Here is a 22912-nt window from a genome sequence, read left to right as displayed (position 1 = left end):
GTGACCGCCATCTCTGTCCTCTCTGGAGGATTAGCCATTGCTGGGATGATACCAAAGAGGCATTTGTAATTGTCCCACACATTTCTGCCGCACGTGTTGGTGGATTGAACTCTTTGGGGCTGAGTCATATGAAACTAAAACTTTTGGAATTCTAGCTCTCAGCTCTTTAAAAGAGGGTTATTTGGGGAAATACCACCAAAGGCATCTCCTTTAAATTTCCTAAGAAGTCCTACTTTGAATGTTTGAGTCCCTGCCGAGGGCAGTGCCCGGAGCTGCAGGGGCAGGGGCAGGGAGGTACCAGGCTCCCAGGATGGCCTGCGAGTGGGCAGCCTGCCCCAGAGGCCTGTCGGCCTCGCAGGTGAGTGTGGTAGTTGGGAGAGGAGGTCTTGGAGGTCCTCTCGGGAGCCTTCCGTCCTTCTGACACCGCCCCAGAGGGCCCCCCGCTGCCCTGATGAATCTGTCCAGTACCCCCGGGGGGACCAAACCGTGGCCTGAGCTTTATCCCTCGCCCCCAGGGCACCAGGCAGGGGGAGCCCCTTCACTTCCCACCACACCAAGATGACTTCTCTGGATTCTAGAGCCCTGGGTGGGGCACAAAGTCCAAGCGGCTCCAGGAAGACCCTCCCTGCCCCTCCCAGCTGGCTGCTGGGCAGCCCAGAATCAGAGCAGCCAGGACCCATGGAAAGTGAGGGGTCGCTAGCCTGGGCCCCAGCTTTGGCTTCTTCTGCCCGGGCAAACCCACCCCCCCCTTCCCTCCCTCCCTGCTCCCCTGTGCCTCATCTCCTCTAGCTGTCTGGCTCAGTGCCCTTTCTCGCTTCCCAGGGCTCCCCCCTCTCACCACCTCTGGCTCCCGTCTCTCCCTAGCCCCTCTGATCAGGCTCCCCGGGCACAGAGCCTGCAGGCCCAGGTGGAGGGCGTATGTTTGGGGCCTGGGGCCCAGCTCTCTCTTTTGGTGTGGGTGTGGGGCCCCCAGTCCTCAGCTTGCCACACTAGCTTATCCTGTAGTCCTCGCTGCAATATGATCACTTCCCTCTTTCCTGGAGATATTAAAAACCAAAACGGAAGAGCTGGCCTTATGCAATGTGGTGCCCAGTACAGGGCCCCTGAAGATCTTTGGGGAGGGTTCCTAAATCTCTGGGCTACCCAGAGAGGCAGGGATCCCAGAGCTGCTCCACCCCAGCTTTCAAGTTTCCGCTTGAGCTTCCTCTTTCAGACTGGAGACAGTCCCAGGGCTGAGCCGCTGGGAGCTAGGACCCTGCCCTGAGTGCAAGGCCGGATGAAGGTGCCTCACTTCTCAGCTTCTTGCGCAGCTTACTTAGGTCCCCTGAGCCTCCGAAGGCAGAGCCACAGATGGTAGTGAGGACCGCAGGGGATCATGCTGCTGATTCATCCACGCAACACACATAAGCAGCCCTACTGTGTGCTAGTCAGGCACAGCTGTGAAGGCCTCCGGTGGGCGCTCGGCAGCAAGTGATAAACACCTGAAATACGGCCCAGAGAGAGACTCCCAGCCTCCTGCTAATTATCAATAGGGCTGGGGTTTCTGTAGCATGTGGTCAACTGTCTGGGTTTACCTGGACTTAAGAGGCTCATGGGGTGTAGGACTGTCACTGCCATGCCCCAGGAGTGCCCCCAGGCAAACCGGGACAAGTCGGGCACCCCAGGTTTCTGATTTAGGCAGAAACCTGGGATAGGAGTGGAAAGGGTGGCCAGTCAGGTGGGTGTTTTTTCTGAAACTTCTAACTACCTGGTGACTTTGGGCCTTTTCACCTTTTGGGGCTTCAGTTTTTTGTCTGTCCACGGAGACAACCTCAACTTTCCCCCTGGCTGCGGGGATGTGAGCATTCGGGAGTAATGCGTGGAAAGTGTCTGGACAGTTTCCAGCACCAGCTAACCTGCTCTAGAGCTTCCTGGCCCTTCTCTCCCCAGGGCTCGCTTTCTCTCTCGCGTTACTCTCTCCTTCCTGCTGCATCCCCACCAAAATGCCCAGAAGACGGGGAGCCTCTCCCACAAGGAGCAGGTGGACCAACCCTTAACTCCTTAGCCCATGGTTTCTAGCTTTTATTTCCTTTGGGCGTCAGGACACCTGTGAGGGTGGTGGGGCTTACCGTGCATCAGAGAGATTGTGTCATCTGCCTGAAGCCACACAGTAGGAGTGACAGGGCTGGGGCTCGCACCCTCTTCTGCCTCCTGGCTCCATCCAGCCATGGCTCCAGTGCCCTCCCTTCAACCCACCCTTTTGCCTTGCAGAGAAAATCTACATCATGAAGGCGGATACAGTGATTGTGGGGACCGTGAGGACCGAGGTGCCCGAGGGCCGGGGCCTGGCAGGGCCCACGGGGCCTGAGTTGGAGGAGGATCTAGAAGGGGACCATGCCCCCCACTTCCCGGAGCAGGAGACAGAACCACCTCTGGGCAGCTGTGGGGATGTCATGTTCTCAGTAGAAGAGGAAGGAAAGGAGGCCACCTTGCCCATGACCGTCTCTGAGAAATGAGGCCTGGTCTGGGTTGGGGCTGAGAGGGCACCTGGGTGGTCCCTGCGGGGCCAGGGTGGCACTAGCAGCACCAGGATGGTGGCAGAGGCCCGTGTGGCCTGAACTGAGGTTCCGGCATCCAGTGGAAGACCAGCCTGGGCAGGAGGGTTCTGGTGGTTTCTAGTTGCACCCTACCCAGCTGCCTCCCAGCCCAGACCGCAGGGGGGCCCGGGCTCGTGCCTTGGGGACAACCCAGCGGCTGGGTCTGAATGGCAGCAGGCAGACAGCAGGGACGGGGTGCCCCGTCTGCCATCACCGCCAGGACGATGCCCTTGGAGCCCTGAGCATCAGACACACACCGCCAGGGCTGGAGCTCGCTGGCAGCACAGGACACAAGGCACAGACCGCTCTGCTGGCTACCCTCACCCCGGGCCTCAGGAGCGATGCCCACCCGACCTTGCTGCTGTGCCGGCAGCCCCCGGACACCGCAGCGTGGCCCCTGTGGGCACTGAGCCAGCGCCGGTGGTGGTTTCTCCTGAGTCAGCGGGGAAGCCAAAGGATGAGGCATCGGCGGCCGGCCCCGTCTTGTCAGCGGCCAGCGTGCTGAGCTCTGTGCCAAGGTGCACGTGCCTGGCCTGGCCTCCCGCCCCGCTGGGGCTGAGTGACACCCCACAGATGCCGCCAGCCCTTCCCTATGCTGCAGCCCCCACCGTGGGCTGAGGGCCTGGGGTCAACTGTCTCAGGACATCCCTACAGTCTTCCCAGCGGGGGCATCTTGGGACCCCGATGTCTGCAGACGCTCCAGCTGCAGGGCTCCGCTCCGCCGGAGGCCCTGCCCGCCCCCCTGCCGCCTGGAGAAGGGCCTGCTGAAGGGGAGCCAGGCCCTTCCTGGATCTTTGCCTGCTTGTGGGCGCCCCGCTGTGTCCCGGGAAATGACGACGTGTCCTCCCCAGATCTGCCATGCTTACAGATCCCGGGCCCCTGCCCCGTCCTCGGGCTCCCGCCGCTCAGCACCCACGGCAGGGATGTGGATGTCAAAAAGCAATGCAGCTTTGCCCTGGTGTTCAAGTGCCTTCTTCTGGGTTCCCCAAAAAACAAGTAGTTCAGTCTGGATTTCAGCGTCTTTGCATTTCACTGGAAGGAGTAAAGCTGCCCCACTTGGTTCTGCTGACCTGCTCTCCCCGGGGCTTTCAGACTCCTGTACAAACAAAGGGCCTTGGAGAGGGGCCTGTGGGCAGAGGACAGGTCCGCCGCAGGCCAGGGCATTGCGTCTCAGCCGCCTGGAGGCTCCTGGAATTACCCACTGGAGGCCGGGCTGGGAAAGCTGCTGTTTACCCGCCAGCCTGCACCTTCTCTGGAGGAAGTCGAGGCTGGGTCAGGAATCACAAGGGTAGTTTCTGAAACTGCTCAGATGTCTTGGGGAAAGTTGGAGAGGCTAGGACGCTTACATCAGAACCTGGAGGAGTTTACGTGAGATTTTAGAGACAGCGGGGGCATGCAGCGCCTGGAGCTTTGGTTCTGAGAGGCCCCGAGGATGCCCCCTCCCCCTGCCCCCACCCAGCAGGGTTCTGGCAATCTTCGCTTGAAGATGCTGACCCACGTCTAATGAAATGGAGCACTCCCTTGCCTCACAGAACTTTCGATCCTCCAAAACTTTTGATCCTCGGAAAATTAGTAAGGTCCCTTAAAAAAACTAATCGTAAGGCTCAGGAAATTATCTTTGGGATTAAGAGTATTTGAGAACCTCTGAGCAGGAAGGTTCTGGCGAGCCTCTCTCCCCGCAGGGCAGGCGGGTCCCTCTTCACCCATCTACCCGGGCGGCCAGCCTCTGATGGCAGGGAGCCCGCTATCTGCTGAGGCAGCCCTTTCTCCGCGTAACTCCTACTCCCTGGTCCCGGACCTGCCCTCCAAGGATATGCAAAATAAAGCCTCTCGTCATAAGTCTCCCCTTGAGTATTTGCAGAAAGAGATCTCTGGCCTCCCTATGACCTTCTTCCCTCTGGGCTGGGCTGAGCAGTCTCACAGCTTAGGAAAAGGGAGTCACAAATTAGGAGCGTGAAGGCCCAGGGGTGGGGGTGGGGTGCGGGGCCAAGGTGAGGACCAGTGGGTAAATGTGACACTTGGACTTCGGGCCTCAGCTGGGAGGGGACTGCCCCCCACAACAGGCAGCCGGAAGTCCCCCTCTCTGACTGTGGCTCCCCTGTGGGGTGGAGGAAGGAGACGGAGGGCTGTGGTCAGACCTCACCCACCCCAGCCCCAGGACTCCAGCTCGTGCCCAGACCTGATCATCAACCCAGCCGTTTAACCAGCGTCTGCCTGCCGTGTGGCTGGCCCGAGAGCCACTGTGAATTTCCCTGTCCTGACCAGTGATCAGGGGCCACTTCTCAACTTCTGTCTGTCCTGATGTCCAGGTGGACAGACGGGCAAGGCCCCTCCTACTCAGGCTAGCACTTTGTAAGCTGTGAGGATCCGTCCGTGCACGCGTACATCCCTCTTCCTGAGCCGTTGCATCCTGGGGGTGACGGTAAGTGATGTGTCCTACGGAAGCTATTGCACTCAAAGGAAATTTATCATTTCCCAAGGCAGTCTCATAGCCTGCAGGCTGTCTTAGGTTCTGAGAATCTGTAAGGCCAGGGCCAGTCCCTAAAGTGGAACGAGAGGCCTCTGTCTCCTCTCACCCCTCCCCAGAGTGGGGAGATCCTGAAGACCAGTCACCAGGAACTGGGCTGTTGGGCTAAACAGAAATGAAAATCTGTGCTAACAGTGGGGGAAGTGGAGGGTGGAAGTGGAGAGAGAAGGGAGAATTTTCCTTCTAAAAACACCTATGGGACTGAGACTAAGTGTAAGTGGGGGAATAGGGCTTGACAGAAGGCCAAAGTGAGGATATTAAAAGTTTTGAAGTCCGCTCCGTGGGCCCAAGGAGGAGTTGGCAGAGCCCACCTTAGGCTCCTACACCCTCCCCAGGCCCCTTGCCCTGGGCCAGCACCCTATGCTGGGTGCACATCCTGGGGCCATGCCCGGGGCCAGAGGAGCACAGGTCACCAGGGGCAGAGAGCAAGATGCAGGCAGAGAGGCCTGCACTTTGGGGCATGGGCACAGAACAGCAGCAGTGTGCAGGTGGCGATGGGTCCTGCAGTCAGACTTGGGTTCTAATCCCAGCTCTGCCACTTACCACATGGGCAGTGTTGGTTATGTGCCTGTATCTCCCTAAAGCTGTTTCCTGGTCTGCGAGGTGACAGTATCAGTCCCTATCCGGCCGGGTCATGGGGTTCCGTTGATGCCACCTGATATATGGGTCATGCTTGCTGCATGGAAGCTTCTGTCGTGGGTGCGGCCTGGCTGCCGCTTGCCAAGAGCGAGCCCTTCCTAGGCTGGCAGAATTCAGCTCCTTCCAACCCACAAACAGGTCATCTTCAAAAAGGTGTTGGTTAACCGGGGCTTTCAGGCTCTCCTGGGACCTGGTGTCCCTTGGGGCCAGGTTGCATTGGGAACCCCACAGTGAATAGACTTCTTGCTCTGTGGGGTGCCCCCGAGAACCCCTCACGTCAGAGTCCTAGGACTGGGCTGTTTATTAGATGTGTGGAACTATGGTCATTTGCGATGTACTCTGGGTCCTTCTGCAGGGGACGTCCTGCTCATGGTTCTAGTGCCTTCCAGGCTGCACTGTGTTGCTGCTCAAGATCTTTTTTTTTTTCTTTTTAAGTTTTTAATGTTTTATTTCTGAGAGAGAGAGAGAAGGAGACAGCGGGAGCAGGGGAGGGTCAGAGAGAGAGGGAGACAGAATCTGAAACAGGCTCCAGGCTCTGAGCTGTCAGCGCAGAGCCCGATGCGGGGCTCGAACCCACAAACCGTGAGATCATGACCTGAGCTGAAGTTGGACGCCCAACTGACTGAGCCACCTGGGAGCCCCTCAAGGTCTATTTTTTGAGTGGCTTCCATCCCCTCTTCATCCTGCCCTCCCTCCCTTCCATAGGCTCACACCTGTGGTGAGCCAGGCCCAAGTCTAGCTGCAGAGGGACCTGGCAAGGTCTAGGTCTGTCTAGAGCTCAGACTTGCTCTCATGGGTCCTGTGTCCAGTGGATGAAAACTGATGGAGACTGCATAACCGATTGTTCCAGAATTAACCCTACTGTGTGCTATAAGAAGCCCCAATCGGGGACCTGTGGCACAGTCTGGAGCGGAGGGGCAACTCTGGCCAGGTGGCTGGGGAAGTCTCTGAAGAGGCGTCCTCTGAGCTCAACTTGAGTTGACATGACGAGAGGGGTTCTGGGGGCCTGGTGGCAGAACATTCCAGCAAGTCAGGAGAACAGCAACTACAAAGGCCCTGAGGTGGGAAAGGCCTGGAGATTCAGGAAGCAAGGGGCATCTGGGTGGCTCCGTCCCTTAAGCGTCCAGCTCTTGATTTCAGCTCAGGTCACGATCTTGCAGTTTGTGAGTTTGAGTCTCGCATCGGGCTCTGTGCTGATGGTGCACAGCCTGCTTGGGATTCTTGCTCGCGCTCTGCCTCTCTCTGCCCTGCACACACTCTCTCTCTCTCTCTCTCAAAATAAATTTAAAAAGAGGAAAAGATTCCGGAAGCACAGCACAGTGGGAGAAGCATAGTGAGCAGGGCGGCGAGAAGCAGGAGGTGAGCAGGGAAGCCAGCGGGCCAGGTCACAGGGGCCTGCTGGGCTGCCATCAGGCACTTAGGCTTGATCGTAAAAACATCATTATTTCTGTTTTTCTGCTATTAGAACAATAAACATCCTGGTATTATTTCAGGAATAGGCATGAAGGGCCACAGGAGAGGCAGCAAAGGTTGTTGTAACCTATTTCTGGGGGAAGCCTGGGCAAGGACAGCGGTTGCTGGGAGCCAGGAAGCGGTGGGCTGGGTGTTCTCGGGACAGAGAGCCATGACGACATTCCTGATGAGTATCGCCACGGCTGAGGTCACGGCGGGAGTCTGGGCGCCCATCAGTCTGGGTTCCTCTTTCTCTAGTTGTCTTCCAGGAGAGTAAAAACCACACCAAAAATTCCTGGGGGAGGCCGGAGCCCTTGTTTACGTTTGGGTGTAGGGCATGGGGTCTCCCCGTACCCCAGCCTGCACTTCTTCCCCAGCCGGCCAGCAAGCACGCGCCCCCCTTCCGTTTCCTTGCCATGCCTTTGCTGGTCGGGGAAGGAATGGCCCAGTTCAATCAGGGTTTCCCTCCTGCTCAAGCCGTTGCAGCTGCAGGGCCTCCAGCAAAGCCCTTAAGTGCCTTCACCTTCGGTTTCCCAATCCGCAAATGGGCGCAACCACTACCTTACGAGGTGGTCGTGCAGCCCGGCGGTAACACGGGCGAAGGCTCGGCCTGGTTCTGGGCACATTCCCTGTTCAGCACATGGTAGTCTGAGTAGGTATTTCAGGAGCCTTGCAGGTAGCTCCAGCCTTTCTACATTCTTTCTGTGTTTGAGCTTCATACCGATTGCTGAGAAGCTGAGTATCAGCGCTCCCTTTTACCGACTGGGGCTCAGAGAGGCCGACAAACTGACCTACTGTCACAAAGCCGGGAAATCCCCCTCCTGCCTGTGTTTGCGGGCTGCCTCTGTGGTCGCGCTGTGTTTATATCAGAGCTTTCATCTGGCACCGTGCCCTCTGGACAAGTTTCCTTTCGCCTCCCAACTCACCACAGCTGGGAGAGGGGAGAGGTCGGGTTTATTCCACCTCTTCTGGGGAGGCAGCGATGGTCGCAGGAGGCTGGGTAACCTGCCTGAGGTCAAGCGGCAGGCCAGCTGTGGCTTTGAGTCTCCTGGCGAGGCAGGAAGGACACGAGGCTAACCCAGTGAGAGCCTCTGTTCTTGGAGCCGCTCTCCCTGATTCTGCGGTCAGGGGAGACCCAGGCTGGGAGGGCCGGCAGTGCAGACAGCGTCTGCGAGAGAACCGCCTGATCTCTGCATTGTCTTGTGCATCCCCAGTCATCATCTTGTACCCCGCTCTCTGCCTCACGCCCCCGGGGAGCCCTGGAAGAGCGGTCAAGAACAAGCCTCCCCATTTCACAGATGGGAAAACTGAGCCCTGCAGAGGTAAACCAGTTTGCTCAAGGACCCAGCTTGGTGCTGGGTAGTGGAGACAGGGCGGGGGGTGGGGTGGGTGGAAATCACTGTTGCGTCCGAGTGAACAAGTAAAGATTCCGTGCTGACTTTTCATTCTTCCGTTTTTTGTTTTTGTTTTTCATTCGGTGTTAAAAGTAACTGTGGTGAGTGAGTGGGGTTCTTATTTATAAGGCTGCTTTGCAGGAGCTGAAGTAGTTCCCACAGTCAGACAGACGAGAACATCGTAGGAGCAAGCTTCACAGCACGCGGCTTGTTCTGACCAACGGGGCTGCTGCTATGAAGGCCCGTGCTGGCTTTTCTGCTCTGCTGTGCTGTCTGAGAAATTATGAATTTTTGAACAAGCGGCCCTGCCTTTTCTTTTTCTTTTTTCCCTGGGTCTCACAAATTACGTAGCTGATTCTGCATAAGGGGCAGTGGAGTTGTGTGTTGGGAATTTACTCAATGCCAAGGCACTTTGCATACTTTGCCACTTACCTTCCCAGTGACCGTGAGCTTAGATGAGCGCGCTGGGCCCCTTTTTTCAAAAACGTTGAATGGCTAGTAACTGACCTTAACTGTTCTGGTTCTCTCTTGCTATGTCATAAACCACCTCAAAACATAGTGGCTTAAAACAACATCTGTCATTGATTTCGCTCACAGATCTGCAGTTTGGCCTGGACTTGGCAGGAAAGCCCACCTCAGTTCCTGCCGGCGCCGCGCGGCTGGCCGGGGGGTGGGGAGTGGGGGTTGCTGCGGGTTTCTCCCCGCAGGCTTCTCCCGTGTTCCCAGAACACGCCACCCCAGCACAGGAAATCGGACCCGCCAGGTTCCTATGATCTGGACCCAGAAATGGGCACAGCATCACCCTGGCCACAGTCTATTGGTCAAGCGGCCACAGAGCCCAGATTCAAGGTGAGGGGATGTAGACCCCCCCCCCCCCCCAGCCCTCAATAAGAGGGTCAAAGAATTTTGAGATATTACTACGTGACCGGTTCTGTGCTTAATACTTCATATATTGCCTCAGTTCGTGTTGCTAGTAATTCGACCCTTACTGCTCCCAGAGCTGCCTCAAGAAGCTAAATATAACCTCTCCAAGGTCACCTGGATGGAATTTGAATTTGAGTTTGTCTGTCTCCGGAGTGTGAGCTCTGACCATGGGAATGACCTGACCTGTGCATTCAGGAGCCCCCGCAGTCAGAATGAGACAGAGCCAGAGTCGAGCCTACACCTGTTCGATTCCAGAATGTTGGAGGCATTCAAAATAATCAGCTCCAATATCCCACTTTCCACCTGGGGAAACTGAGGCTGCAAGGGGTCTTGCTGGGTCTCCCCTGGGATGAGGGGCAGTGTCTGGCACCTTCCAAGGATGGCTCTCTTCCCCCGCCTCTCCCCGTGGTCCGGGGCTGCACACAGCCTGCTCAGGAAGTCAGAGCTGTGGGCACGTTATGCAGAGGCTGTTGCAGGGATATTGTTTTTCATTGCGATCACACTTCACTCAGGAAATACCCACAGCTTTGGTGTCGAAGGAGGAGGTGTCGAGGCAGGTGTCAAGGGAGGGCCCCTCAACTTCAGGCAGAAGACCCCGTGAACTCCGGAGAGCCATGTGTGCCCCTGTGAGCTGGGCTCTGACAAGAGGGAGGGGCTCCATCCCTCCCGTCCAGCAAGTCAGACATTAGTGAGAAAGACAGTGAGGACTCGTACTTATTGAGGCTTTCTGTGTTCTCATTTAAACCCCACCGTGCCCTGGGAAGTGATGGCTGTCATTCCCTCTGTTACAAGTGAGGAAACAGAGGCACAGAGTAATTCCGTCACTTGCCTAAGATCACACGGCTGCTAAGTGGTGCAGCTGGCATCCAAAACCCAGGCCAGCAGGCTGGAGTCTAAGTTCCCAACCACTTGGCCACGCTGTTCCATCATAGCGGAGGCTGGGGTCACCACCCTTGAGTCCCAGACCCTGCAGAACATTCCTCAGGCACCTGCTGGGCTCCATAAGCGTACAGTGAATGGCGTTTGCCTCCTGGCTTCCATCCTCCCTTTTGGAAGCCCAGCTCGGACCGGACTGTCCTCTCATATACAGCCTTCGGTGGTTCCTCAATACCTACAGGCCAAAGTCTGCCAGTCTTCCCCTGACGGGCATGTCCTGCTACCTCCCGTGGCTCCTGGATCCCAGCCACTCTGAAAGCCAGCTGTGTCCCCTCTCCCGATTCCACCCCACCTGCCCCTGACACCAAATACAGAGGACATATCTCACCATGAAACCTCAGCCCGGTGCCCCAGCTCCCAAACCTCCATCCTCAACTTGCCCCTCCTCCCCCTCCATGAAGCCTTCCAGGACCACCCAGGACCAGGACCTCTGTGTCCTCCAAATTCCCATAGCACTGACTGTGAAGAGGGTTGGAGGTCAAGTTCCAGAAGGCTCACGAGAAATACCTCTGTGCGGAAAAGAAGGATTTGTTCGTTCATTTAGCTGAGTCATTTGAGCAACAGACCTGTCTAGAGCACCTACTGTGTGGCAGGGACTGTGCTGGGAAACACGTGGGCTGGGACAGGACGGGGGTATACGGTACTGACTCCTGGGGAGCCAAGGCTAACCGCAGAGACCTGCTGGAGTCAGGCAGTGGCTGAGGATGTGGTCATTGCTGGGACTGAGGTAAGCCTAGGGCTCTACTGCCCACGGCGTGGCACCTCGCCTGGATGGTGGGCCTCTACTACCTCCTCTGTGGAATGGGTTTAATAAGAGCACCTGTCCCAAAGAGAGGTTGCAAAGATTAAGCTCATTCATTGGTTTGTGAATTAATGACCTCAAACGTAATATGCTGCTGGGTGCTGGGGACATAGCCCTGCCCTTGAGGGGGGACCATAAAAAGAGCATGAGACAACTTTAGCCAGTGGTAACAGCTACAAAACAAAAACCTCAGTGGTGTGTAGGGCCCCTAGTCTGGCTCAGGGCTTGGGGATTTGGTACATACAGAGGTCTGGGGGCAGCGTGAGAAATTCAGGACATGGCGTGAGCAGCGGGGATGGGGGCATTTGTGAGGCTGGGGCAGAGGCTGCTTCTCTGCTGAGTTCCCATCTCTGGGCCTCTAAGGNCCCTTGGCGAGAAGTTGCCACAACCTCACGAGTGTGGGGGAGCTGCAGGGGAAACGAGGCCTGAGGGGGCTTTCCTCTGAGTGTGAAGGGGAGGAGAGGGACCAAGCACTTCGGGAACTTCACGGGCAAACCTTCCCCTGAGCACCAGGGGGAAGGGAGAGGGCAGGGCTCCATCCTGGGGAGGCAGAATGCACGGCCGCCATCAAGTTCTGAGTCTCCATTTATTGAGCACCTACCATGTGCCAGGTGCTGTGGACTCCCAAACCCTGATCTTTACAGCATATCTGCAAAGGGGAGTTTTAAAAAAATTGTATTTATTTATTTATTTTTGAGAGAGAGAGAGAGAGAGAGAGAGAATGTGAACAGGGGAGAGGCAGAGAAAGAGGGAAACACAAAATCCAAAACAGGCTCCAGGCTCTGAGTTGTCAGCACAGAGCCCGACGCGGGGCTCGAACCCGCAAACCATGAGATCATGACCTGAGCCGAAGTCGGATGCTTAACCAACTGAGCCACCCAGCCGCCCCAAGCCTTATTTTTATTTATTTTTACGTTTTAATTTATTTTTGAGAAAGAGAGAGCACGAGGTGGGGAGGGGCAGAGAGAGAGAGAGAGAGAGAGAAGGAGAGGCTCCGAAGCGGGCTCTGCACTGAGAGCAGAGAACCCTACATGGGGCTGGAACTTACAAGTTGTGAGATCATGATCCAAGCCGAAGTCAGACACTCAGCTGACTGAGCCACCCAGGTTCCCCGTGAAGGGGACTTATTTATCTGCCCATTCTATAGATTAGGAAATGGAAGCTCAAGGAGATGAAGTGATTTGTCCAAGGTCAAGGTCACATGCTGGTAAATGGCCTAAGCTAGGTCTTGAATCCACATCTACCAGTCCAGGTGGTGGCCAAGTTGATGCCTTCTTGGTGCTTGAAATTCCACCATTCATTCCTAGGAGCTGAAATGTGCTGGATCCTCATTCAGGCACCTGGCTGGAGCAGGGTCTCCGTGAGCTGTGGGTGAAGGGGCATCTGCCTGGCACACAGTAGGCGCTCAATAAGTATGTACGGGGTATGCAGGGAAGACAGGATGGGCCTGGGGGCGGTGAGGGGCTCTGGCTCCCTGGGAGTGAGGTCCCGTAGACAGCTCCACCTGGATGATGGATTAGAGGTGGCCAAATTGCTGTCACCTAATCCAAGGAGGCCCCCCGGCTCCTCAGCCAGGCCCCCCTGTCCCTCTCCCACGCTCTCAGCAGAGGGTGTGCCCACACTGAGTCATCCCTGTCCAGCCCTGCCCAGCTCTGGCCAGTAGACATGTACTCGTAAACATCCATATGAGTGAAGATTGGGAAATCATACCAGGGTAAAAATTATTTATTTCTTCCTCCTTTTGAGATGGGGAAGGGAAAGGTTGCTAGGAAAATGAGGTCAGTGACTTCGGTGTTGGGCGCTCCTTGCTGATGAGCAAGGGGAGTTTTCACATGCTGCGTTTCCCAAAGGAGATGTCTCATGTGTGGGGTGCCATGTCAGGGACACAGGCATGGAGCAACCCGGTGCCAGCCTGGCTGGGCACCCCCCTCCCCCAACCCAGTCACTCCCTCCTTGCTCCCTGGCTGCTCCCGCCCTGAGCCAAGTTCTCGCTAATGGGCAAAACATGTGCTGCTTCGCCTGGCTGCAGGCCACCCGGGCTGGCGGGGCCCCGAAGCTGACCCGGCCTGAGGCAAACCGGACCCACAGGGCAGGGCTGCTACACAGGAGGATGTGCGACTCCGAGACCTCCGAGCCCCACGCAGCCTCCCTCTCTCAGAGTACGGATGGGGAAACTGAGGCCTGAAGAGGCGGGCGATGTGGCGAGGTCACAGGCCTCAGAACTAGAACTCGGGGCACCTGGGTGGCTCCGATGGTTGAGCGTCTGACTCTTGACTTTGGCTCAGGTCGTGAACTCACGGTTCGTGAGATCGAGCCCTGCATCAGGCTCTGCACTGATAGCTTGGAGCCCAGCTGGGATTCTCTCTCTCTTTCTCTCTCTGCCTCTTCCCTCCTTTTTTTGCTCATGCATGATCTCTCTCTCTCTGTGTCTCAAAATAAACTAAAAAACAAAAACCAAAAAAAACCTAGATCTCAGGTTCCTGGTGCTTTAAATAGTAAAACAAAAACCAAAATTCTTATAAATAAGGAAGTAAGTAAAATTTGGGGGAAGAAAAAGTATAAGGAAAATAATAAACGTTATGCATGATCCCATCACCCATTATCACCACTTCAAACATTTTGGTTTCTTTCCCTTCTTATAAATCATTTTAAAAAATTATCCTCAGCAATTTCTTAACAAAATAAAACTTCCCAACCTATGGTTATGAGTGACACAGGCTTTTTAAAATTTCTTTTTTTCTTTTTAATCTTTATTTATTCTTGAGAGAGAGAGAGACAGGGTGTGAGCAGGGGAGGGACAGAGAGAGAGGGAGACACAGAATCCAAATCAGGCTCCAGGCTCTGAGCTGTCAGCACAGAGCTCGATGCGGGGCTCAAATCCACGAACTGCAAGATCAGGACCTGAGCCAAAGTTGGACACTTAACCAGCTGAGCCACCCAGGTGCCCCGTCTTACAGTGATTCTAAATGGAACTTCTAGAGGGTTCCTACTTTTGGTTCTTGTCTTTTTTTTTTTTTTAAGATTTTATTTTTAAGTAATCTCTACACCCAACGTGGGGCTCGAACTCAAAACCCTGAGATTAAGAGTCACGTGTCCTACGGACTGAGTCAGCCGGGCGCCCCTCTTGTTCTTTTATTTTACATAGCAGACCTGCTCCTTGTCAAAATCTGTGCTGTATTAGGGAACTACCTTTGCCTATTCGATTTTAAATGATGCACATTATTCTGCATAGTGTGGATTGTGGATCCGGAGTGTGGGATTTAAGGGTTCTGGGGGTGTGACTCAAGAGAGAGCCAACTTAGTGAGGAGCAGGCCTTTCCAAGCCCCCTTCAGATGAAGTAGCACCCCTTGGATCTCTTTTACAAACTAGGTTTCCATCCTAAGAGTCATCGTTACTGATTGCTTTCTATGTGCCAGGAACTTTTCATACACCATCGCATTTACCCTTTACAACAACCATCAGAGGCAAGTGCATTTATTACCGCCATTTACAGATCAAGAAACTGAGGCTCAGAGAGGTATAGTGACTTTTCCAAGTCACACAGCCAATGAATGGCAGAGTTGGGGTCCAGACCCTGGCAATATGAGAAAACTGAGTTATCTCTCCATATAAGATTCTGCTATAGGGGCGCCTGGGACGCTCAGTTAAGCGTCCAGCTCAGCTCAGGTCATGATCTCACGGCTCATGAGTTTGCGCCCTGAGTCGGGCTCTGTGCTGACAGCTCAGAGCCTGGAGCCTGCTTTGGATTCTGTGTCTCCTCTCTCTCTGCTCCTGCCCCACTCATGCTCTGTCTCTCTCTCTCTCAAAAATAAAAATAAATATAAAAAAAAAACCCCACAAAACTTTAAGATTCCACTGCAACAAAGAGTTTTATGTCCAATATATGTATATATATTATATACATATAATATATATACATGTATTTGCTAATATATATTGTAACACACACACACACATTTGCACGTCTCTAGCTCATTTTCTTTTTCTCCAGTGCCAAACTTCCTATAGAGGGGGCAAGAGAACACTGTGGGCTGGAGACATCTTGGATGGCTTCAAGAAGAAGGTGAGGTTGGGGCGCCTGGGTGGCCCGGTTGGTTAAGCGTCTGACTTCGGCTCAGGTCATGATCTCACGGTTCATGGATTGAAGCCCTGCGTCAGTCTCTGTGCTGACAGCTCAGACCCTGGAGCCTGTTTCAGATTCTGTGTCTCCCTCTCTCTCTGACCCTCCCCTGCTCATGCTGTCTCTCTCTCTTTCTCTCTCTCTCAAAAATAAATAATAAAGAAAGAAGAAGGTGAGGTTGGAGCATAGCCCTGAAGAATGGCTCTGCATCAGATGGGAAGGCATTGCATTTCAATGTGAGAGTGGTTACGCCCAGACTTCTGGGGGTTCAGGTGGGAGCCCTGTAGGAAAATGTTTTGGAGGAAGCTTTGGGGGGAGGTGAGGTAAGGACAGGTTTAGGAAAGCGATTCTCCCTAGGAAAGACCAAAGGAGATGTGCCAGGTATGGCCTTTGCCTGCTGGCTGGGCTTGTCTGAAGAACGGGGGCCACCAAGGTGATATAAGCCCCTGGTGATGGGGGTGATGGGCCCGGTAAGCCCACCTCTCCCTAAGGGTCCGCCTGGAGAAAGCCTTGTATTCGTGACACCAGAAGAACCCCAAGTTCTCCATCTATGAAGTGGAGCCTCTTTAGAATGAGTGGTACAACTCAGCATAAGAGAGTTGTGTTGGGGTCACCATTGCCTTGGGGTTTGGCAAATCCCTTGAAACTGATATTTGAGTTTTTAATGATATTAGTCGTAGTATCGATTTGCTACACGTTCCGTGTTCACACTCTGTGTGCTGGCTGTGTGGGCTTGGATGAGCCACTTGAGATCATATATTAGATCATCTCTTAAGACTACTAGGCTCTGCCATTCAGCTCGCCTGGAGACGCACAACAGTCAGCTAGGAGCCGAAGGGGTAGAAGGGGCGAGTAAGGGAGGGATGCTCATGCCTTTCACCGGTGCACTCCAGATGTCCAGAGAAAAATCAAAACTAACGAAAGACAGAAGATGCTCTGCACAAATGAAGGATACATCGTGGTGGTAGGCGGGATACCCCAGCAGTGTGATGATGTCAGTTTTCTTTCATATTCACCTATTAACTCAGTGAAAATCACAGCTGGAGCTCGAAGAATGTAAGGAGTGTATTGTATTCTAAAATGTGCATGGAAGAATAAGGAACCCTATATAATTAAGTCAACTTTGAAAACGAAGAGCAAGGAGGACTCACTCTACCAGGCACTGAACAGGCTTCAAAGCTCTACTAATGAAAACCACGGGGAATGATCCCAGGAGCAAGATGGACAGAGCAGAAGAGATAGTTCATGTACTTTTGGTCAGGGTTGACATTACGGGCTCTGGTCAATGGGATGGGAGAGACTGGAGGAAAATGAAGTTGGGGCTCTGGATTTTATACACCATGTATAACCTGGTTGTGTTAAAGACCTCGGTGGGAGATGTCAAAATCATAAGGTGAATGAGAAGAAATATGGAAAAATATCTTTTTATCCTACAGGTTGGGAGGGAACTTTTATTGACGGTCCAAATGGGCAAAAAAAAAAAAAAAAATTGTGGATTTGATGATTCCATTAAACTGAAGGATTTAAAAAAAAAAAAAAGGACACCAGACCGATGACAGAATAAGAGAAGTGTTTGTGATGTCTAAAATGACAAGGGATTAATATCTAGAATATACAAGGAATTATTGCAAAGCTACAAGAAAAAGACAGGAAATAATAGAAATATGGTCAAAGGATGTGAATAGGCAGTTCACAGAAGGGGAAACCCAAATGACTAACAAGTAATGAAGAGGTGCTCAAACCCACAAATATTCAGAGAAATGGAAATGAAGCGAGAGGCGGTTCCACTTCATACCCGTTGAACTGACCAAAATCAGAATGTTGGCCACCAGTGGAGTGTGAGGAAATGGGACCCTCTGACCCTGCTCGTGACCGGGAGTGTGGTTGGTGTGGCCAGCCCGGGGAAAACGACTGGCAGCTTCAGGGAAATAGGTACACAGCATCCCCCAGACCCCAGCAGGCCCACCCCAGAGAAATCCAAGCCCCACAGACCACCACAGGCTGTTTGGGTTGAGCTCACGGTGGGGAGATCAGGAGCAGGCATTGGGGGAAGAAAAGAAAGTTAGCATGGACCCTTGCATGGAGGATCGTGATGCACTGAACCTGCCTGTATGTGGGGTTCAAAAGAACAGGGCCAGGGAGAAGATATGCAAAAAAAGATTCCATTCATACCAGCTACCAAATTATAAAATCCCTGGGAATTAGTTACAAAGCAGGGGATGGAGGGGGAGGGGCCTCTCCAGGCCAGAGGGGCCCAGTCTGTAATGGGATGGAGAACTCAGAGGGGACCCTTCCAGGGTAAAGGGGGTCTGGAGAGCTCAAGGAAGAAGGCAGCTACTGTGTCTTTACGTCTTTAACTAGCAAGTGGGGACCAGCTGGGAAGCAGCTTCCCCGGGATGAGGGGGGTTTGGAGAGTGGGGTGGCAGGTGGGTGGCAGGTGGGAAGTTGGGGGTGAGGGGGTAGAGGAGTTATGGGTCGGGGCTTTGGGATTCTTGGGGGGACGCATGCCTCAAGTGAGAGGGATTCAGGGTGAGGCTTCTACCCTGAAGGCGGGTAGGAGAATTGAAAGCACTTTGAAAATATGAAGGGCTATAAAAGGAAACCCACTTACAAGATCAAAGGTCCTCACACATGTGGGCACGCGAGAGTCTCACCAGCCACTGGTGGGAGTGTAACCTGGTACAGCCCCTTGGGAGAGGAATTTGGCGGGACCTAGTGAAAATGAAAATGTGCAAACCCCACCATCTGGCAGTTCGACTTTCTAGGTTTATGACCCAGGAGTCTAGGAGGCGCTCCATCCTGTGCTTCTGGGAGGCAGGTGCCAAGGATGGGTATCCCCAAGCAGGGATGGAGCCAAGTGCAGACGCCCGGGCGTCCCCTAGCAGGGAGGGGGAGCAGGCTGTGGGGCAGGTTTGCGGGCCAGCACACACAGCACGTACAGAGAGTGAGCGGAGTCTGAACTCATCAACACGGAAAGTTCTCAGAAACAGATCGCAGGGGAGGGGGAGCGATCGTGGGGCAGAGCAGAGCGTTTTCTGCCGTTTGTGTAAATGCAGAGGCACGCAGAGCGAACGGTGCTCTAGGTTGTTTGTTTAAACGAGAAGGCGGAAAACGGACTGGAGAGCCATGTAGAAGCGACTCAGAGTAACAGTTGCCTTTGGGGAGGAGGAGATGGGATGAGAACGGGGGGATCAAGAAACGCTTCAATTTAAAAATAAAAATTTTTTTAACATTTATTTATTTTTGAGAGACAGAGAGAGCATGATCGAGGGAGGGGCAGAGAGAGACGGAGACACAGACTCGGAAGCAGGCTCCAGGCTCTGAGCTGTCAGCACAGAGCCCGACATGGGGGTCGAACCCACAAACCATGAGATCATGACCTGAGCCCAAGTCGGACACTTTACCGACTGAGCCCCCCAGGTGCCCCGAAAGGCTCCAAGTTTAATTATTAAATAATTTGAAGCAAAAGTTAATCAACAAATACTGAGAACTTGCTACTTAAGTAAAGTATCTAATTGATGTCTGTGTTGTTCTTCTAGGTGCTGGGGACCCAGGAGAGAACGAAACGGCCAGAACCCTGCCGTTGTGAGAGAGACAGACAGACAGACAGTACACACAGAGAAGTTCTAGAACTGCTGAGAAAAAAAGCGAAGCAGCTATTTTAGTTAGGAGGTCAGAGAAGCCTGTCTGAGGGGGTGACATTTGCGCAGAGGCTGGACCGAAGTCAGGAAGTGAGTCATGCAGGTATCTGGAGGAAGGGTGATCCAGACAGAGGGACCTGAAGTGCAAAGGTCTGGTGACAGGAGCATGCTGGGAGTGCTCAGGCCAGGCCAGGAGGGCAGAGGGGTCAAGAGTTAAACGCTATGATGTCAGAGAGGAATGCGGGCGGCCATTGGGGCGGCCATTGGGTGTTAACATTGGTTGGTTCCGGGTGGTGGAAATATGGCCGTTTTGGATCCATGCTTTGAATTTTTTTTAATTAAAAAAATATCTGAAAACGAAGATGACATAAGGTAAACAGATAGATGGATGTTGGGGCGCCTGGGTGGCTCAGTCGGTTAAGCATCCGGCTTCGGCCCAGGTCATGATCTCGCATTTGTGGGTTCGAGCCCCGCATCGGGCTCTGTGCTGACAGCTCAGAGCCTGGAGCCTGCTTCAGACTGTGTGTCTCCCTGTCTCTCTGCCCCTCCCCTGCTCGCACTCTGTCTCTCTCTGTCTCTCAAAAAATAAAATAAAACGTTAAAAAAAAAAAAGATCGATGGGTGTAAAATACAGCAGGTCGGTTTGCTGATTTGTGGTGGGATGAAAGGGAGGTCTCATAGGTGAGCCCTGCGAGGGATCAAGGTCCAGTCCTTCTTGTAGGACAGGCACGCCCTCTCTGTATGTTAAAGGCGGGGGTTAGAATGAGGCCCGGCCCGGCTGCACCCCCACCTCCACACACCTCGGGAAAATCAGAATCCTCAAATGTCAGGAGCCGGGGACGGCCTCAGTCCTAGCGCACATATGGCAGAGGAGACACCGGTCCTGCGGTGGCTGCTCCTTCCCCACCCAGGGTACACCCGCTCCGCAGCCGCGCATCCCTTCTTGCACAGCCCACACGCGGGCTCCCAGCCACTGAGCCCTGGACGGCCACTGTGAGGCGGAGCTGGCACCGAGGATGAGATGAGCCTCCCTCCCCTGACCTCGTCCAGCCCCCTCAGCTTAGATGAAGGGAAGGGCTACCAGGGGAATTCCCCCGACTTGCAGCTGGCCCCACTGACTCGGCTGAGAAACTGAGGGTCTTCAGATGGTCGGGGGCTGGTTCTTGAGAAGAGAGGCGATCTAGAACAGGGAGGCGTTGGCAGAACGGACGGGGGCATTGGAGGCTTTCTTGATTCCTCTCCCCAAATTGCCTGGGGTCCTCTCTGAGGGTCGGGGGAGGGGAGACCTTCTTCTCTGGAAGGCACTGGGGACAGGGGTCGGCAGCCTGATATGACCAGGTTAGCCTGAGGTGTGGCCCTGGGATGGCGGGAGGGCTGGTTAGGGGGAGGCGCAGATGAAGGAGGTAGTTTCAGGGCTGTGGCTCACACCATGTTACTTCCTGTTCGTGATTTTAGGACATGAGTCATCCAGGGGCTGGCCCAGAGCATGCAGGGTGCTGAGATAAGCGGGACAGTGGAACGAGAGAACGTTACCTGCCGTGGCTGTGGGACGAGCTGGGTGGGGGCTGGGGGGGGCGAGGGGGTCAGGCTGCCCAAGCAGCTCCTGCAAGACAGGATCGCACTGGGCACCCAGACCAGGTGAGAGGGAGCTGACTGCATGGCTGCTTCTGAGACCCACCCCCCGCCCATCGTGTGAACTGCCATTGCCAACCCAAACGCAGCTGTGCCTTCTAGAGTGCCCTTAGCCTCGGCACCTGCTGCAGCTAAACGCTCTCTGTTCAGGGATTCCCAAAAGATATCCATTAGTCACCCGAGGGCGCATTAAAAAGCCAGCTCATCGGGCCCTCAACAGACGCGGGAGTGGGGCCCAGGAATGTGCACATTCAACAAGCCTTCCGGATGCCTCTGATGCTGGCTGAAGCTGGAGAGCCATCCCTCCAAAGGCCTGGCATGCAGCAGGTGTTCAGGAAACATCGGCGGACAGACTGGCTGTTTGGGGCCCAATGCCTTCCGCTACACCTCTTCAGCTCGTTGGGGTGAGATGGCGGGGGCCCTCTGAGAGCTATGGGCTGCACTGGGAAGGGAGGAAAGGCTCCAGGGAGCCCCAGGCCAAGGATGTATGCTGTGCCTGAAGCCCCTGGGTTGGGGACCAGAGGGCCATGGTCCTATCTGCTGGGACCTGCTCATTCCCCATTACTGAGGAGCAAAAACAGCGGGCTTTTTCTGTGCTGTGGGGCTTTGGGGTCTGGGACACGCATGTCCTGGGAGACCACGTAGAGTGGGTAGGGCCTGGGAGTGAGTGGGGGGGGGCTAGATCCCTGCGTCTTGACCCTGACATCCACTCACTCTTCTTCACCCCTATATTGAATCCTGCATATGCTAGTCCCATTACGCAGTCCAGCGTTACTGAGCCCCTCCCTTTGGGTATTACCTGGTCACCAGGGAAATAGCAGGGACCATGACCAATCCCCCTCACCCCCACCCAAAGACCACACAGTCCAGGGGCGTGAGAAGCAGCTGGCTGAGCCGAGTTCCTTGGCTGCGGAAGGCAAACTAATTCAGCTGGAGTCCACTGTTGTGTTTACTAGCTGTACAAGCTTACTACGGGGCTTGGCCTCTCTGCTGCAAGACGATGTCTGTAAGTCATCTGGCCCAGGGTAGGCTTCCAATAACTGCTAGTCTCGCAATTACTAAGAGAGGAGAGGGAATGTAAGCAGCTAACCATACGGAGGTGAGGGTTTTGCTAAAGGTCTGCAGAAGTACCAACCCCTGCCTTGGCTGGTGGGGTGCGGTTAAGGGCAAGTTTCACAAAGGAGAAGGAGTTGGGCTTCAAGTTGAAGGGCAAGTGGGTGATCACCAAGCAAGTGGAAGGGGAAGCCGTCCCAGGCAGACGAACCCATGGACAAAGGCATGGAGGTGAGGCCTCAAGGTTATTCAGGGGGTCCAGGGTGGTTAGAGTATGGGGCTGGGGGGATCTGCCTGGCAGACAGTCTGGGCCAGGACGTGAAGGCCTCCAGTGTCTCACCGAGGAGCCTGAGCTCAATTCAGAAGGCCGTGGGGAGCCACGGGCTAGGGCGCGGAGGGCCCTAGGGGTTCTCAGTGTTGGCACTACCCACATTTTGGGTTGGATAATTCTCTGCTGTGGGGGCTGTCCTGTGTATCATAGGGTATTAGCAGCATCCTGACCTCTACCCACGAGAGGCCATTTAGCACCACCCTGTCCCCTGCAATTGTAACAATCCCAAATGTCTCCAGACATTGATAGATGTCCCTTGCAAGGCAAGGGGGCAAAATCGTCCCTTGATTTTCGAACTGTTGGGCCAGGGGGAAATGGCATGACTGCCTTATGCTTTTGAGAGCTGGCCCAGGCCACACCATGGAGCACAGACTAGAGGGACAGGGCCCGAACACCAAAGGACCAGCTGGAAGGCCACTGGAGCATCACAAGGGAGAAATGGCCATGGCCAAAGCCACGGCTGGGCACTGGGGCAGGAGGAAAGGAGCCAGGGATCCAGACCGAGGCAGGGTGTTAAGGGGACTCCCTGTGTAGTTGCTGAGTTTTAGCAGATTTCCCAATGGCAGGTACAATATGGTGGGTGCCAAAACCAAAACCCATCTTGAAGAGAGAGAGAGTCCTGGACCACCCATGCAGGCGTGCCAAGAGACTGAATGTCAAATGGTTCATCCAGAATTTGCCATTGCCCATCCCCAGCCTAAAGAAGGTGTTGGGTTTGGAGAACCCAAGAGACGAGATTCGAGATTCAGGGAAGGGTGTCTCCAACGTGCTGAGTGAACCCTGGCTGCCTCTTGGGAGAGGGGGCACTTCCCTTGGTCCTGGGCGAAGCAGGAGGGGCTACAAAGGACCACTCTGACAGCTGGGTTTCCAAGGAGTTTAGGGCT

At 54.5% G+C, this 22912-nt stretch overlaps 1 protein-coding gene across 1 annotated transcript in view; it reads left to right on the top strand.

The window, feature by feature from the left end:
* Window positions 1-4418, top strand: part of TNFRSF8 (TNF receptor superfamily member 8) — a 44415-nt gene extending 39997 nt beyond the window's left edge. The window contains exon 12 of the mRNA XM_077763961.1: window positions 2251-4418. Within this exon, the coding sequence (XP_077620087.1) occupies window positions 2251-2495 (245 nt within the window). The 3' untranslated portion in view covers window positions 2496-4418. The remainder of the gene's footprint in view (window positions 1-2250) is intronic.
* Window positions 4419-22912: the final 18494 nt, after the last annotated feature.

The sequence above is a fragment of the Crocuta crocuta genome, unplaced genomic scaffold (assembly GCF_008692635.1).
Source record: "Crocuta crocuta isolate KB4526 unplaced genomic scaffold, BGI_CrCroc_1.0 scaffold13, whole genome shotgun sequence".
NCBI lineage: Eukaryota > Metazoa > Chordata > Mammalia > Carnivora > Hyaenidae > Crocuta > Crocuta crocuta.
Note: the sequence above shows the minus strand (reverse complement) of the source record. Positions and strands in the feature narration are given on the sequence as shown.